Below are 19102 nucleotides of genomic sequence, written 5' to 3'. Positions count from 1 at the left end.
ATACAGCAGTGTACAGACACCAGTGTTTACTCCCAAAACTTTAGCATACTTATTAAAGCAAGCCAAACTCCAGGCCCACAGGGTACAAAAGAAGTCCTTCATTAAATCACCTCACAAGTTTTGCCTCTGCATAATGTATTTACCATTCTTTTCCAATGCTGGGCAGTATGTGATTGTCATAAGCATTTACAACTGAGTACCATCCTTGTGTGGCCAGTTATTAAAGTTGATATCCTAAATCACATTCTGAAGCAACTAATTACCTATCCAAGCAGGCAATGGCCACAGCTTAACATCCTTTTGCAAATCTAGAGAGAAAAAAATGAATAAAATCCAGTGTCCTGAAATTTGCTTCTGTCAGTAAATAAATCATGACTCCATGAAGATTTAGAAAGACATTAAATTTTTGGATATGTTTCCCCATTCTCATCCATGTCCCAGTTTCCCTGTCACTCCACCTATAGGCAATTTAAGTAGCCAGAACAGACATTAACAGCATGCATCAATTGGAAAGGACCAGGTCAAAGTGTGGCAAATCACACAACATCTGCATGAAAAGCTGAGACTGTACAGTTACAAGAGAAATGGTCTGGTTGGAAGAGGACAGCCAATCCACAGCTGGTAAACATTGTCCAGCATCACATACCCAGCTTGCAAGTTCCACATGCAAACACAACACAGCCAATTCCTAGCACAGCTGCCCCAGGCCAGTCAGAGAAATGATACTGTTTTCCCAGTGCCTTCACAGCCATTTGGGGCATGGGTCTGTGTCAGGAAGCCTTTGCCCTGAGTAAGGCAGGTCAAAGTGTGGCAAATCACACAACATCTGCATGAAAAGCTGAGACTGTACAGTTACAAGAGAAATGGTCTGGTTGGAAGAGGACAGCCAATCCACAGCTGGTAAACATTGTCCAGCATCACATACCCAGCTTGCAAGTTCCACATGCAAACACAACACAGCCAATTCCTAGCACAGCTGCCCCAGGCCAGTCAGAGAAATGATGCTGTTTTCCCAGTGCCTTCACAGCCATTTGGGGCATGGGTCTGTGTCAGGAAGCCTTTGCCCTGAGTAAGACCTCAAAGAAAACCAGGTATCTGTGCACTGGACCCATCACCTCCCCAGGTTCCCTGAGCTGTGTTAGATCAACAGGAGCATCAGATGGGCATCAGCTGGGCAAGCACACTGAGCTGCATCAAAGCTGAGTCCTCCTAGCACTGGAGCTCCAGAAAAGCATGGTAAAGAGACATCTATTCAGTCTTGCACAATGCTTAGCCAGATGTTTCATAACCTGGATTATCCCAGACCCTCAGCTCCCCTGAAGAAGACAGCACTCACTATGCAATCACAGTAGAAACCACAAAGGAAGTAAATGAGTGTGGACTGTGAAAACACACATACACAAAAGCTTCATGCTTTATTTTATGAAAGAGAATGCTGTCCATTTCAGGGATGATGTGGGGACTACATTTGTAATTGCTGTCATGTTTCTCTGCAGGACAGTCTCCCTTCGCTGCCCAAGATCCTCCTACAATCTGCAGAGGCTCTGTAGCTGCTTTACCTGCAGCTGGAACTATCATTTCAGCCAAGGAGGAACAGGCAACTCTACAGTTATCCCCAGCAAGTGTCCCTCACAACACACTTAACTTTAAAATGCTCTGATCTCCAGGTACATCCTACACCCCAATTTAGGCGGATCTAAAGTGCTGTTCCAGGGGCCTGTGTTCCCAGAGGCAGTTCCAGGGCAGTTGCAGCACCTACTTAGACCATTCTGATCATAGCAGCATATATAATCATGAGCAGTTTACCCCACTGAAGAGGGGAATATAGATAACCATAGAGATAGAGAGACAGACAGAAATTGCTCACTTGTATCGCAACACACACACACCTGAGTGTGAGGGTAAAACAAGTTTTCTAGTTGAAATGAAAAAGCTTCCATGCAGGTGAGCCCTCAGGTTTCTGAGACAGCTCACATTAGAGTGGCTGAGGCAGAATCATGTCCCCAGATGCCTTCCCAAAGCTTCCTCAGCTCGAGCAAGCAGGACAGACTGACTGCTCCTGAAGAAGCAGCAGCAGTAGCTGAGAGCTGCCCCAGTTCACAGGACAACCTATGAATGTAAATTGCCACTCATTTTGGTTTTCCTTAACAAGTCAGGCTGTAATTTGTGGCAACTCAGACTGTGTAGGGAAGCAGCTATTGACAAACAACTAAAGACAGAGAAAAGCAGGCAAAAAAAAAAACCTGTCTGCACAACCAGCTGCTGAATCACACTGCGACACTGATATGGCCAAATATTCATTTTTGGTCAGGTCAAATCAGTTCTCTGATCCAGCTCATCTGCACCAGCTTGCACCACCTGCATCCAACTCTACACAAATAAAGACAGACAAAAGATGGACTGTTGAATGAAGAAAAACATGGCTGTTAGAAGTGACTTTGGGCCATATCATGTGGCCATTGAAATGCATAAGTGGAGACTAAAAAGGAGCTTAGACCAAAATGAAAAATCCCATGAAAGTTACCTAAAAGAAAAAACAATGGAGACAAAACCAGCTAAGTCCTATTAAACCTTTAAAGCAGGTTAAAAGGATGAACAAACATCCCCTAAATTATCATGGAACAAAATTCCTCTCCTCGAGCCTTCCATTAAAATTGCAGCCTGCACTGAAGCTCAATGCATTCAGATGAAGGGGAAAAAATATAAATTTGTAAACCAAAGGGCCCTCATGGCTTTTCTATGATATTAAAGGAGCTCCAGGTAAAGAGCCCTTTTCCCAAAAAATACTGTTGTTTAATTTCATAGATGATGTGCATTTACTCGTGGCCTCACAGAGACTTCTGTACAAAAGTAGTACTTTCAAATTCACACACAAATTTGTCACAGGAAAATTACATCTCTACATTTCAGCTCATTACCAGGCACTAAGCTCAATATTATTCAAAGGTTTAACACTATGTGGTATTAGCAAAGTAACTGCACCAAAAATGAAGGGTTAGCAGGATGAAGATGCACTTAGACAACATGGAGAACGCTCTAAATGCAGCAGCCTTCTTTCAAAGCACTTCTCTCTCAGCTGGACTTTTTTAAAGCAACATACCCTGTCACCACCTTGTCCTGACTGCAGGGTGTCTCTGCCACCTCGCAAGTATCATAAAGCTGATCTTCTCAGTGAACTTTTCAGAGTGTACTGAGTCTCTGCATTAATCAAACACCTAAAGAGGTAAAAGTTTCCTTCCCTCTGTGTGCTCCACAGAATCCCCGTGGTCCATCATGGGAGTGCATGTCAAGCCATGGAAAGGCAAATACAATTTTTGCCCCCATTTAACCCCCTCTCCTTTCCAAAGAGGTTTCCATCTTTTCATCAGGCAGCAGGTGCTGAATTGCCATGAATTCTAGGAAATTTGCTCTGGTTTGGGGATCTCTCAGCACATCAAGACCATGAATGGGGAGTCTGGAAATCAATGTACGAAGAGATCAGCTGCTCCTGCAGCAGGACTGCTCTTCTCTGGTCTAAGTGAGCCCATTTAAAACCATACCACTGCCAAATGCAGCACTTCTTCTCTGGTGCCCACCCTTGGTGCTGATGTTAGCATTCTACAAGGAAACAAAATGAAAAAACCCAAAACCTTTCCGTTACCTTAGCAAATGATTTGCCTGAGCAATGTTCCCCCAGCAGTGGTGCTTAAACAGAGGAGGCAAATACAGGCAGCAGCAACCAGCCAGCTGAAGCCGCCTGTGAAACTTGCCCAGAGAAAGAGGCATTTCTCATCAACTCCCCCTAGGCAAGTCTCAGTCTCTCACCTTTGACTCTGCAATTAGCTAGGGCAGTCCTTCTCATCCCTCTTCTTCCACCCTTCTCTAGCCTAACATCTAGGCTCTTTTGACATTTTTTTTGGCAGCACAAGGCACAACACAGCACTGGACATGAGATTGTAACAGGTCATAAAATGTCATGTTTTAACTGCAATGCCTGAGAGGGATTTTCAAGAATGCACAGTGTCAAGTCTTCCTGGTTTTTTTGTCCTCTTCTATTTTGAGTGACAAAGCTAGCTCAAACCAAGTTAAAAATACAGTGTCCTGGCTGAAACACAGAGTCACCTGAAGACAGAAATTTTTTTGCACAAGTTATAAATCCTAGAGAAAAGAAACATCCGTGGTTATTATGGAAAGAATGGCACAAGCTTAGCTAAACCAGCACTGCAAACTTAACTGGAACAGTAACAAGAGAAAATTTTGGGGCAAGGGGAAAGCTTCCTTGATATGATTTGTGATGAAGAGAAAAACAAAGGCTAACTACCCTTGAAATAACCCATGGATCTTGTTAAAAATATTAGTGTCCTGTCAAAATTTCTGAAATCTGCTTGCACTAGCTGGTTCATCAGAGAAAGATCAACACAGGAAAAAAACATGGAGAAATTAAATATTTTAATAATGTCCTGACGTAACCATTATGCTTCACAGCTGGCATCTTCCAAATGCCTCCAGTATACAGGATCAACTCTTACACAAAAAACAGACACTTTTGATTGGAGCTTTAAGGATGGGGGAGAACATGGCAAAAAGCTCCAAGTGGCTTCTCAGAGAAAGAAATCAGTCTGCATGTCTTAACAGTTTATCAGTTTATATGAAGGAACTGATTTGATTAATCCTGATTTAAATTAAGTGTAATTCAGGAACCTGGAGTGATAACTGACATATCATTTCTGTAGATGGAAATAAAAAAGGGCTTTCCTAAATTTATTTTTTAAAGAATGCTCAAGAGTCCACATCTCTTATTGGCCTCAACAAAAAAATAAGCACTTTCAAACAGTCAAGACATCATCAGTGTTTCTGGGACAAATGACAGTTCAGGACTGGGCTTTTTGTTTTTCAAATAGAACCTATTTTGCTGCTGCCCAACACATTAACAATCCCTATCATTTTCATTTCACCATTTAAAAAAAATGGGTATTTAGTCCAGATAACATTTCAGAAAAATAAGTAGACTAAGCAAAGAATCTCAGGCTAGTACTACCTGTGCTATTATGCCTCCCAGTTTTTGAAGCTTGTTGAAATGATGCACATTGAATGATAATGAAGATCCTAAGGCAAGCATTTGGGTAGTTATTTTGTTTGGTTGATTCTGTTGGTGGTGGTGGTGTTTTTAAATGTAAATTACAGAGTTTTAAATATCCCTGAGCCAGGGCACACCAAAACAATTGTAAGAAACTAAAAATATCAAAACCAGTATCTTTGTACACCTTAGATCAATCACATTTCAGGACTGAGATCTGGTATCTGAGGAGTTTTATATCCTGCTTGCATTGCAACAGGTCAATAAAAGTCTAACAGCACTGAGGCTGTAAAAGAAAATGAAAACATGACTTCCTAAAGAGCTAATGAAAGAAAAAAAAAAAGCCCTTGTGAGCAAAATTCATTGCTAAGCAGCTATCACAAATCAACACTCTTTAAAATAATGTAACCAAGCAGCACTACAGAAGCTCTGAACAAAAAGCAGACCCTGGACAAACTTGTGGGTGACTTGATTTAGTTCTTCAGAGATGCTTAAGTGTCTTCCCCCATTACTGGTTTTTAACCCTAACTCCAGACTTTCAAGGCAGAAAGGAAGTAGGGGCAAGGTGAAAAAGAGACTATCAAATAATAATTTCACAGCACTTGCACCAATTCTGTCCCTAAACTGAACTGCACCTTGCTACACCAAAGAAACCGGCTGGAACAAAGCAGAACAAAAGCCAAAGCTCCACCAAAGATAGGATGTAAATGTACACTTCCTTCTGAACACACAGCCACTATCAGTCCATCCAGTCCAGTAGCCAGAAGTACCAGACCCAAGAGAGCACATAAAATTCAGTTCCTGCTCTGTATGTAAGCACAGCAGCTGCAAGCTTCACTACCAAGCTTTCTAGTCAGAACTTAATTAAATGCAATTCAACTGCAGTCAACAAGTCACTGGGTTTTGGCATATAAATTACCACATTGAATCAGGGCTTAAATGGTGTTTCCTGTCTATCAGAAGAATAGGACTGAAAACCACCTTTCAAAAATAAACAGATTTTGAAGTTGGCAAACTGCACCCCAGTGGGGTTTTTTGTTGGCTTTGTTTTTGGGGTTTTGTTTTGGGATTTTTTTTGGTTGGTTGGTTGGTTTGCTTTCTTTCCCCTGCTTAACTCCTTTTAAAATTCCAGGTGCAGAAGCAAAACCAGGATGAAGACCATATTTCCCCTCAGTTTTAGAGCTGCAGGTCATTTCTTATTTCCTGGTGCTTCATGTCTCTCGTCATCATTTTTGCAAAGATTAGAAATCAGGGCTGTGCCCTCCAAGAGCAGCCAATCAGCCATGTGAGCTGGAAGGTATCACAGACATAATAAAAAGCAGCCAATGCTGCCCAAACACTTTTTCCATCTCCCAAAATGCAGTACAGTTGCCAAACCTTACATAACCTGCTTACACAAAAGGGGCCAGTTGTACAGATGATATAAATCAGTTCAAACCTCTCCAATTTCAACAACGTTCTCAAACTTATACAAGCCCATGGCACAAAACAGGAGTTTACAGGAAATTGCTATGAAGTTTAGATTCCTGCACATTTAAAATTTACTTCCCCCATCCCACCTTTAAAGCTACAAAAACTCCACTGTGAAATTAAATAGCCCCAACTGTTTACAGAAGAAAAGAATGTCTATCTCGCAGAGCATTAAGCTGCAAATTACTTACCCAAATTACCTTTTTTCCCCCCTTTTTTTCAAGCACTGAATTTTGGGACCTGGATGTTCTCGAGAAAATCATTACATCAAACCCAAAAATATGCCACAGCAGGTAATCATTACAACTGATCACATTGTATTCAAAGATGTGTACAAAGCAAACAGAACCCTTGAGAACCAGCCTTCTCCACTACAGATTTCCTACAATGTATTTTATTCTAATTTATTATTTTAAAATATATATATTACAGACATACAGTATAGTATACTATTGGCAACTGAGAACAAAGAAGAAAGACATAACTGCCTGTCAACTAATGGATGCTCAAGTATTATTGAAGTGCTTGCAAGAAAAGCCCACATCTTTCCCTGCTCACCCATATGGAAAAGGAGTACAACATTCTCGTGACCTCTCAAAGCTAAACAAGCTCACATTCAATACAGTTTCAAGAGCCCCTTAAAAAGTCAGGTTACAAGACAGTGTGAAGCTGAAAAATCCTTGGAGGAAAGGACTCAAGAAGAGTTCCAAAAACATTCACCTGCTAAAGGAGGGCAGCAGTAAGGAGACACTTGCAACGTTACTGGGGGGTGTTGCACATGCTTTGCAGGTTATGCACTTTCCCCTCTAAAAGCACATTCTAGCACATTTGTATGCAAAAGCTACAGAAAACAGAAAAACAACTCACACGGCCAGGTTCTGAGTATCTCTAAGGCTGGAGACTCCACAACCTCTCTGGGCCACCTGTTCCTGTGATTCATCACCCTCACAGTAGAGAAGTTGGGGTTTTTTTTCATTTAAGCAGAATTTTCTCTGCTTCAGTTTGTGCTTGTTGCCTCTCTAGTCCTTTCCCTGGATACCACCGAGAAGAGTCCAGCTCCATCCTTACTCCTTCAGACACACAGACAAGATCCCCTGAGCCTTCTGTTGTCCAGGGTGAACAATCCCAACTCAATTGGCCTTGCCTTCTATGATGGATGATCTGGTCCCTTAATGATCTCTGTGGCCCTTGGATCAGCTCACACCAGCAAGTCCATATCTCTCTTGTGCTGAGGAGCCCAGAGTTGGGCACAGCACTTCAAAGGTCGTTTCACCAGCACTCAGTAGAGAGGGAGGCTCTTGATCTGATGGCAGCACTCCTCCTGATGAAGCCCAGGAGTGCCATTGGCTTTCTTGACAGCAAGGGCATATTGCTGCCTCATATTCAGTCCATTGACCCCAGGTCCCCTTCTTCTTTCACAAAATGTGAGTTATTTTAGGAAAGGGAAAAACAGTTCAAATCTCACTACATTCAACCCATTTTAAGACACACTGCAGACACTCAAAATTCAGGGTATCCTCGTATCAAAAAGTGCAGAATGAACTGCTGAACTCTCCATCAGCTTGTGACCATGACTTAACTACACCTACCTGAAGTTAAAGCTAGATTTCCTTCCTCTCTCCATAAGGAACACTGCATTACAATATATCAGGACAGTCCAAAAAATTGTATCTACACATTGTACTGACTTAATGGAAGAGGGGTGCAGCAAACGTATTGAACAAGAGTAATCCAACTGTGCAAGTCAGGTGCTCTGTTATCCACAGACCTCACAGCTGCTCTTAAACATTTAGCTCAAACCAACACATTTTATGTTTCACTGTGCTGATGTGCTTTAACTCAATGTTTGGGGAAAAGTACACTCCAACTACAGACACGAGTTTGTCAAGGCACGCAACCTAAGCACGTTCATTTGCATGCTTGCAATTTTAAACTCAATAACAAACAAAACCCTAAGAACACCTTCAGCAGGTGGAAAAATTCTTATTTCAGCTTATACTAATGTTCAATTTTATACTAAAAAAAAAAAATTGAAATATGTTTTGAGTTAAACCAAAGCAACCCATTCATGACAAACAAAACTGTGCCAGTCCAGCCAGACCAACATGCTATATATGCCACGATGTCCACTTTGTGCAGCTAATAAAATGCACCCATTAAGTCATCTAATCAAAGAGCTTCCATCACCTCTTTGGTCCCACAGCATTCCTGACTTCACTCAAGAAACCACTGCAACACACACTGGCACTGTGACAACTAAAGCCATCCTGTTGTTCCTTCTGTTCCTTCAAGAAATGGTGCAGGAATTTAGAAGATAAGAATACAATTCCCAAACTCCTTAATAAGACTAAATGTGTACAGGGCAAAGTAGTATCAGTCTCCAGGGCTCAGGATAGGAGGAATCACAGAATCTGCAGCAAAAGAAGAGTGCTAACAGGGGAGGGAGCTAAATGGGCTTATTAAGGAAGTTTACACATTTCCACCCCTTTCCTGTGCAATTTTGGGGGGTAGGGGAGAAATAAATCACTTTTCCCATCATCTCTGAACAGGCAGGTCTGCTCTCAAATGAAGCAGAAGGTCTTTGAACAATATGATCTTCAGTCATATCTATGAGCAGGAAAAGGGAGAAATAAGCAAAAGACACTAATGACCTATTTAAAGAAAGGCTATCACCATCAAGGACACTCATCTGAAAATGAGAGTAAATAACAATTCCCACAAAAGCTTCAAGTTTCTTATGCATGAGACTATTTGCAGCTATTGCTGCAAATATACAGCTATTTGGACTGACAACATATCAAAAGCTTTCCAAGTCCCAGAAATTACAGCCATACCAAGATACTGGATATGACTCTGAACCAATTTTGCAGTTGAGTACTTCTCTTTCATTTTAAGATAATAATTGTGCTACTCATATATTACAGAGTTTCAAATAACTAACCAAAAGCTTCAAAATAATTTTATACTTGCAATTAATTACTAACTAGAAGCACACAGGATATAAACTAATCTCTAGCTTTCAGGCAGCAACAAGCATCTTTCACTCAAAACCCGAGCATCTTCTGCATTTTAAGCAAGTAGCCATGAGTTAGTCTCTAAAAAGCAGTCTTTACTGAAAGGACGTTTCTTGCTTTTTTTCCCCACCACTTCCAACAGCCACAAGTTTTTCTTCAGTATTCCCTCTCAACTGTTCCAAAGGAGATTAGACCAGAAGATACACTGTTTAAAAGATGTCATCATTCATGCTTATTTGTACCAAAAGGCTCAGTCTACTGCAACTCATACAGATCCCAATAATTTCAACACAGCAGGCCAGTATGTGTAACCTTAAGTACCTGCCACACTGCTGTGTGGGACCAAGGTCCAGGTGAATCATCAGTAAACACCACTGCAGTTTTAAGTGCTGATACAAACACAGCTGTGAGTTAGAACAGCTACAGCTCTGGTTCACGGTTCTGCTCTGATGCTGAGGAAACACTGGATTAACAACTAAGCATGTCTGAGGCTTTTAATTTTAGACTCTAAACTGAAAGCTTTCTAATTGTGATAGCTGTCCCTTCTATTTTTTAATATCCCATTTGGGGCATTTATCATCTAATCCTTTCTTCAGTGCCAAATATACTTTAGGTCAATGACAGCCACTGCTTGCAGATTTTGGCTGATTTACCATAAGCAACCTGAGGCAATGGCTAAGCCGGGCTATGGTACACACTCCCTTAAAGCTGTTGACAACATGATTAGACTTGTTTTAATCTCTAAACTAATAGCCATTCTGAGGAATGCCAAAACTGATGATTTATTTTTAGTACTCCGTAATTTTTTTATTATTGCTGCATTCTAATTTGTATTTTATTTCCTTCCCCCAAAGCCTTTGCAATTCCAAAAAGGGAAGAGTGCTCCATAAATGAAGTCAGCTTCTGTGGTGGTCCACTGGTACCAGCACTACCTTTGCCCAACAGACCCACACCACGTCGTGAAAGACCTTTCAAGAACTAGAATGAGGAGTGTAGAGAGAGGTTTGCAGCTTTCCTTCAGTCAGTCAAACCAGTTCAAAGGTCCTTATCCTCTTTCACAAACACCATTTCTACAGACCCCACCAGAGTTAGCAGGCCAGCTCAGGTATGGCAAATTCAACAACCTCAGTGACCACACCAAGTGATGACTGCAGTTATACCCGCACCAAAAACCCACAAGACAGCACAACTTTTATTAAGGTAAGCAATTTTTATCTTTCCTTGAAATAATAATTTCACAGACATTTCACAGATGTCTCATTTACCTCTCTGTACTTCAGCAAATGCAGGGGGCAGAAATTTCTCAAGCATTATTGTCTGCTGAACAAGCCAAGCTATTCAAAATACAGCCTGAACTTGGACAGTAAGCTCACTCCAGAAGGTAACACAGCAGCCATCACACAAGTAGGAACAAACCGAAGATTTATATTAACCAAAGTCAATATCCCTAATACATTGTAGACTTTAATAATGTGAACTTAAGCACTTAGTGAAAATCAGATATGAGGATTATGGATATGCTACAGATGCTCAGAACCAGAGCCCTGTGTTACATGGAGAAGGTAGCAAGCCTTGAGATTTTTATGTTGTAGACCTAATGACCCTTGTCAACACACATTCTAGGGTGTTCAGATCTAAGACTTTCCCTACAGGACTGAGAATTAACTCATTTGTTTTGGCTACTCATTCATGCATTCTTCTGAAAATTTCTTTTCAGGAAACTGAAGTTTGCTTGCCATGACATGTGATAAAAACTTGTTTTTCAAATACATTCCTCCTTCTTCAGACAATGTCCATGATACTTAAGTTTTCTGCACTGCATTGCAGGGAATTTGAGCTACCTCTTTTATCTGGGCTCAAGTAAAATCTTTACATACAAAAAATTCAGTTTTGTTAGAAGTCACTATCCTGAAAACATGGAAATACGTACACAAAGGCTGCAAATTCAAAGTTAATAACACCAACACTATTGAATCCTCCATCAGCCATCTACCTATCAAGAATGTATATAAATGCTAATGTTCTCCAAAACAATACCAAGAATTTTAGCCTAATGTCCTCCATTATATAAACTCAGCTTCATATAACCCACAGCAGAACTGGGATCTAAATGTTCAAAACAAAGCATCAGCAAATTTACAGAAAAATATTTTGTACAATCCTCTGTCTTCTTAGTTTATTCTTCTTTTCAGGGGAGAATAATTGGATTATCACATATTCTGCTTCATTTAATTCCTAGAATATACAGTGGATACAGCAAAAAAGTCTTAATGTGTATGGGAAAGAATGATGTTACATATCAAGCTGACTCTTGTTAATTAGGATACTCTTTCAGAGCATCAGAAGACCCTGTACAATTAATGATTTAATGATAATGATTAATGATAATGATTCCTAGCTCTGGGAAGAAGAGAGACCCACAGATAAGCTTTAAATATCTCACAGCTTGCCTTAGAAAAGTGAAATTTTAGGAGTGCACTGAACGATCATTTGGGGAGAGGGATCTCTCTTTTTGAGTCATAACTTTGAGACTGAAGAAGGAAGATAGGCTGAGTGTGCAAAAGATGAGGCTCTCTTTAAAAATGTCACTAGACCACCATCATCTGACTTACTGCTTAGGAAGCCCATCAGAATATCTGATAAATCATATTCCTGAATGTCAGCTGGAAATCACAGAAAAACAGGCTTCAAAAGGAAACTCCAGACATCAACTAGCCCATGTCCTAAGGCTTGGTCATTACACTTCTGATGCTCCTGACAGATGATCACTGTATACTCAATATGCTCTCTATTCTCTCAAATTAGTGTATGTCTTGAAGAATTGCACTCAAAATGGAATAAAACCTACTCATTAAGCAAACACCACTCTGGGCATAACACCCCACTGCAAACACCACCACACAAAGTCCTCCATCCACGTCTGCAGAACAGCCTTACTAAAGCTGAAAGACAAGAGAAGGTGTCACCATTCGGCACAGCGACATTTCTTCAACAGAAGGAAATTAGATATGCTTGACTTGGAGCACTCTAGACAAACCCATGTTTGGGTACTAATATTATCAGCTAAGCATTTGCAAACTGCTTATTTGTCCCATTTTGCTTCTGGAAACTGAAGCTGATTAATAGTTTTCTTCCTCGTTTTCCAAGCTTCCCACCCACATTTCTCTAGTAGAAACTGCTAAAAGGACAAAATCACATCTGTGGAAATTCTTCCAAACTGAAAGCAAATGACTAGCCACTGACAGATTGCCTCAACCAGTTTTAAGAATCCTAGTATGAGACTCATCAGATCTCATGATCCAGAAAAAAAACCCATAAACTTACTTAGGTGTTCTGGTGTAATCTAATTTTAGCACAAATTCTTACCCTTCTGATAGCTGTAGTAACTGTATTAGCCACCTGATTTCAAAAACTTATTAACAAAAAGACAAATAGAAAGGTATTAAATGGTTCTTTTCTCCTATTGTCCCCCACTTTTCTTCCCCTCAGAATACCTGGAACAGGGAACAACTGGTTCTATGGGAGCTCAACCCCAGAGCCGGCTGTGCCAAAATCAAATGTCATGATCACTGTTTCACAGATGCACCCAGGAAATATTTCAGAACTACCAGGTGAAATGAAGGGGTTGTAAAAGCAAACCTGAATGTTTTATTCCACAAATATATGTGATGCCTGATTCTTTAAATTTTCTTTTCAGTTTAATATATTAGTTATTTGGGCAACCCTGTCTTTGATTCAACACTTAAAGAAACAGTCAAAAGGCAAGGAACTGCATCCACTTAGGAGAAGTCAGTGGCATTGGCATTTCATGCAAAGTGCCATACCACTCTCTGTAATCCATCTCACCATGAAATACTCAATTTAATATCATATTCTCTCTACATCTAATTAACCAAGATTAATTAATTCTGCATAGATTACTTGCTGTCAGGATATAACAGCATACCTGTTAACTTATTTAAAACACCTCTATGCAACAATTTGCTGTGGGAAGAATTCCTTTCACCTAAAGGCATCTGCAGGGAAGGCAGGATTAAGAGGATAAGGATGCCTCTGGAAAAGTCCTTTGGCCCAAAGTCACTCCACTTCCCCTTTTATTGGTAATGGCTGTACCTTTCCAAACATTACCTGAAGGGTACAGGCAGCTCCAGCATTTGGTATGTCAATAAAACTGAGGGTTTTGTTTCTTTGGGTACACACAGTTTCATTTAGCATTTGTACACCCTTTATGTATTAATCATAAATGTACCTGTAACTCCTCATGTTCATCTGGGAAGCCTTATGCAGGAAACACTGCAAAAATAACTGGACAAAGTTCCAGTCTGTGGCATGGAAGGTGCTCACACAGTGATCTTAAGTTGCCCTCTGTTGCTTAGTTTCCATTTCCGCTTCTCACACACCTGAAGCAGGTAGTTTCTCAAGAAACTGTCCATCTCTCAGAGCAGGATAAGCCACCAAACACTTTATTTTTATGGTTTTTACTAAGCCCTTGCATTAACTCAGCATCACTTTACAAAGAGGCCAGACTCAGTGAAAATATCAGTCAATGCCAGATTTTCCTACAGATGAGAAACCTACATATACCTACATATACCCTAGAGAAAGGTAAAGTGATCTCTGAGAAAGTGTGAAAATGGCACAGTGGATCTGTGCACACAAGAGAAATGCACCTCAGTTCACTTTCCTCGTTTTCACAAGGGTCCATCTAGCACGGAATATATTTAGTCATCACTGCAATGAATGCCAGGCCCAAAGGACACAACACTAGCAATGCTTGTGCACAGAGAGAGCAAACAGCACACATGAAACAGTGGGGAGGACTGAAGAGGGAGGGAGGAACCATACACATATGCAAGTGTTTCCAAGAGCACTAGAGGTGACACATTCAGCCTGTACTCTTATTACTTCCTAACATGTCACCTTACAGCACTGAGAATCCACAGTTTCACCTGGATTCTTTTCCTTGCTGGCACAAACATTATTATTCAACATCATCACTTAAAAATATCCTGATTTTGTTTACCACAGCATAGCAAGTGAGAATTCCTGTTTCAACGCATGCAGATTTGCACATGTTGGTGTCTACATTAAATAGACATCACATATAAAAGCAAAGTTAACTTACCAGACAAGATAACTGAGAAAATAATAATAATAATAATAATAACAATAATAATAATAAATGCTTGGAAAATTAATTACTTTTCCAAAGGGCAATGGGATAAGCCAGGTAATTATACTGGTTGAATATTTGGCTTGGCACCTAAGAACAGCTGTATTGTTCTTTTTGGCTCAAGGTATGGGCTGCCATTTCTTGCCACAAAATATTTAAGCTCAAACATATGTTCAGTTACAGATCTTTAGAAACGTACCTCAGGAAAATGTAAAATGAAACAAAGGGCTATGTGTTCTTTTTCTTTTCAGAACTATAAACTCAACATAAATCACCACCATGTCCATTTAAGCCAAATTAAAATTTACCCGTGAGCTGGATCCAAAGCTATTGCCCTGGGCTGATCAAGGTCTTGCCAGAAGAGGACTTTTCTAGATGTTCCATTGAGATTAGCTACTTCTATCCTGTTGGTTTCTGAATCCGTCCAATAAAGTTTTTTCCCAATCCAATCACATGCCAGGCCATCCGGGGAAACCAGACCAGAAATGATGACGTTCTGCACCACATTCCCAGTTTGGTTAATGTAAGTTTGCTTGATGGCTTCTTCACTCACATCTGTCCAGAAAACGATGCCTTGTGAATACTGGAAGTCAACCGCAGCAGCATCCTCTAAACCACTGACCACCACAGTGGACTCCAGCTTCGTGCCTCCAGCGTCCACGAGCCGGACATCCCGCCGGTTGGCAAAGAGCAGAAAGGGAGACGCTACAGGAGAAAAAAATGAAAACATGTTAGCATTACAGGCATCTACAGATGTTAAAGAGATGACTATGTATGTGGGTGGCACAGGAGGATTTCTTTTCCCAGACCAGCAGGGCAGGGAGTACCGAAGAAGTGTCACATAGGAGAAAAATGCGCAGTGTCCAAAAATCTCTTCCTTCCCTATGTCAGACAGAGATGTAAAAGAGAGATGGAAGAGCAGGACCAATTCTTTGTCTATGGAATATGAATAGTATCTTCCACATAGTTAAGAGTTCAAACCAAGACCTTTCAATAACACTTTCAACAACACCTTCTGCCTGTTGTTCTAACAACAGACAAATTAGAACAAATTAAAGTCTTCATGGTTTAAAAGCTTGGTTCAACCAGTTGAGTTAGTAACAACACACAGAAAGCAAGCCCTGATGCCTTTTAGTAGCAGGCTAGTAGCTACAGATACAACACCCTGAAATGCTCCTACCAAGCACCCTCCCAAACAGCAAACACTTGTGACAGAATTTCAGAACTACTGTCTTCTCTCCCACACAATAGCAAAAGAGAAATTCAAGACAGAGTTTGAAGGCAGACATGATGTAGATTGTGGAAGTTTGTGGAGATTGATGTTAGCTGAAAGAAGCAGCCAGAGCCAAAAGACAAAGGTTTCCCAGCTTCCCCAATCTACCCAATTTTTCTAACTCAAGCAGCAGCTGCTGCAGTTCTAAACCAGTCACCTCCTGACTCCCAGCTTCACGTGCAATCATTTCCCCTGACGTGCTGCCTCCAATGCACAGTCAGCAAAGGTCCAATCATTTGCCACTCAACTCAAGGAACAATACACAGAATAGAGCAGCATATATTACATCTCCTGTGGCTTCCAGCCTGCCATATAAACACCTTTAGTTTTAAATTCATGTTACTGTATGCAACATGTAAGAGTTGCTTCTTGATGTTGTCTTTCAGATTCAATTCCTCCTGCAGTTTTTTAAAAAAGAAGACAGTTTACACAGTGTCTGAACTGCAGGTCTGCAATGCTGGCAGCCTTGTCAGATGCTATTGCCTTTCTCGTGAATTCTGGCTCTGGGCACATTCTTACTGGAGAGTGTGTGCCACTGCACACCCTTGACAACTGCTAACATGTTTACATGCAGGCCAAAAACCTCAGTCAGAATATACAATTCAACTTCAGATGACCTCAAAAACATGCATAAAAATTTGGAGTTTTTATTGTTATTCTCCACGGTCTTCTCCCCCCCCCCCCCCCCCCAATCAGGAAAGAGATTGCTTTATTTTCCTTTTTGAACGAATAGCATGCTGATGTAATAAGGAAAATTTACATCACCTGGTGATTTTAGTGAGGGTCTTGGAGAGCAAAGAGAAGCAATTGTTATCATTAATGTTTCATTGAAAATATAGTATCTTTGTTCTCTACAATATTTAACTCAAGAAAGTTTATACAGCTTGAGGAGAATTACTTTTGAAGAAACAAAGTTTCATCATCCCTCCTATTTAATTTCCTAGCTTGCCAAGTCCTCCTCTCAGTCATCTTCAAAAACACTAGGAATAGTATCAGGAAAGCCCGACAGGTTAGTTATTGCAAACAGACAAAAAAAAGTCTAGAATACCAAAGTGCTTGTTTTCTTCTCTGCAACTCATTGGTTCCCCATAGCCACGTCTGTTTTAAGTGGCACTGCATCAAACCATTTGAACACTTGGGAAGTTTCATGTTAGCAGGCTCTAAGTCACAAATTCTTTCAGGCAAAGACCTTCTCAAGTTATGCACACTGCCTCACAAAAACAGCCCCACATCCAGTCAAAGAATAAAGCTGTAAAAAGCCTATGTAGAAATTAAAAAAAAATATTGTCCAAAAAACATGTTTAGAGCAACATGAATAGATGTATTTTCATCAAGACATTTCCACGCTGAAGGCATTATTAATGCTACTACAAAGGAAAAATGAACTTGAAATATCAAGTCCCATCAACAGCAGAGGAACTCAACAGCTTCTTAACTAAAGATCAGACATGAAAAATGTCTAATCCAATCAGTATCAACATTATCCCAGCTCCCCATCCCTTTCAACGGATTTCTTCCCCACTGATGTACACAGTAGGGCAGCAGCACGCAGATAACGCGTTAACCACCGTGTTCTCTGTCACTTCTGTGCCTCAGAGTCATCCTGATTGAAGTGCAGCCGCATTGTGCTGGCCATGAGCACCCAGCGGGGAAATCACATCGCCCTGCTTGCAACTGTGTTAGAACTTCACTGCAAACTGATTGATTATTGAAGATGGCCAGGCTTTATCCCCTTTAAGAACGAGTAAGTATTCCAGTTCCTTTAGAAAAGGGCAAAAAGAGAAGGCAGAACTCTGATTTTGAAAACTGTGTTCACTTCTCTGCTCCTCCCCACCAGCCTATTTTTTGATTCCAAATTTTGTTTAAAAAATGGTTACAGAGCCCTTTTAGAGCAATACTGGTTGAAAAAACAAACAAACAAACAAGGAAAAGAAAAAAACTCTAACAAAAAACAGTGATCAGGAGAACTGCTTCTCTACACTAATTCTTGCCTGGAATGCTGCTGAAGAAACCTCACGTCTGTCATATAAATAAAAGAAGTAAAGCAAATGTCAGTAAAGCAATTAAGTACTCTGCTTCCACCATCTTGTATTTATAACTTCAGATCAGAATGTGATGGCTCACAAGCAGGCAAAGTTAGTTCTGGTAACTCTACAGCTTCCACTAAATACAACTTCCAAGATGTCCCAAGAAAAGTTCACAGAACTTTTCAAATTTTCAACACTCTCAGTTAGTAAGCAGTAAATCTGAAAGAGGCAACCAAGACAGCAAATGTGTTTTTAGAAAGATAGATGCAAAGCATTTAGCTTCATAAAATTACTAAACTCAACAGTTTAGCAATTCAAAAGATACATTCATACTCTACACAATGACAACCAACAGGGTTTTTAAGGCATTAGAATGAGAATCAAAGCTCAAAAAAGCATCAGAACAGATGGCATTGACCAAAACTTTGATTTGCTGTGCTATCAATAAACCATGCTAGAGGTTCAAGGTCATCCCACCCATACATGGTGCAAGTTTATTTTGAATCCCACATGAAAATAGAATCAAAACTTCATTCCCAAGAACATGAAGACCCATCTCCTTCCAAATCGTGCTGTCTTCTCAGTCCTGAACTGGGCTTGATGGTCCACAGAACATGCTTATCCTTGATGCATTTAATTCTTTACTGCACAAGTCTTGACAAGGCAAACTGGAAGGCCAGTTAACAGGAGTTTCTGAGGAGAGGGATGGGGGAGACCCAAAAAAAACCCAGCAGTAATTGACTACCATTAACTTTCAAATGAGCTTATTTGTTTCACAGGAGGAAATATCCCTTGCTTGAGAAGTTATTCCATGGTTTGAAGATTAAGAGACTCAAACAAACACTCAGTGTTATGCTCTATTTTGATCAGCAATACTCTTGACAACTGCAAATTGCTTGAAAAAGGAAACACTAGTTTCTATTTTGAAAAAATGGAAGAATAAACAGTGAAAGGATGAATGCTGAATGTGGAGGATAAACTGTTTATATCCAGTCTATTACCACCCAATTGAAACGACATTTTAATGTAGTCACAAAAAAAAAGTATTCTTTTTCAGTAAAATTAGAACAGTTCATATTTTTCCATAAT

At 40.3% G+C, this 19102-nt stretch overlaps 1 protein-coding gene across 1 annotated transcript in view; it reads right to left on the bottom strand.

The window, feature by feature from the left end:
* The window catches only part of LRP5 (LDL receptor related protein 5), a 142276-nt gene that overhangs the window by 94688 nt on the left and 28486 nt on the right, over positions 1 to 19102 (bottom strand). The window contains exon 2 of the mRNA XM_069017089.1: positions 15022 to 15418. Coding sequence (XP_068873190.1) covers positions 15022 to 15418 — 397 coding nt within the window. The remainder of the gene's footprint in view (positions 1 to 15021; positions 15419 to 19102) is intronic.

The sequence above is a fragment of the Aphelocoma coerulescens genome, chromosome 5, assembly GCF_041296385.1.
Source record: "Aphelocoma coerulescens isolate FSJ_1873_10779 chromosome 5, UR_Acoe_1.0, whole genome shotgun sequence".
NCBI lineage: Eukaryota > Metazoa > Chordata > Aves > Passeriformes > Corvidae > Aphelocoma > Aphelocoma coerulescens.
This window is presented reverse-complemented; position numbering and strand designations above follow the sequence as displayed.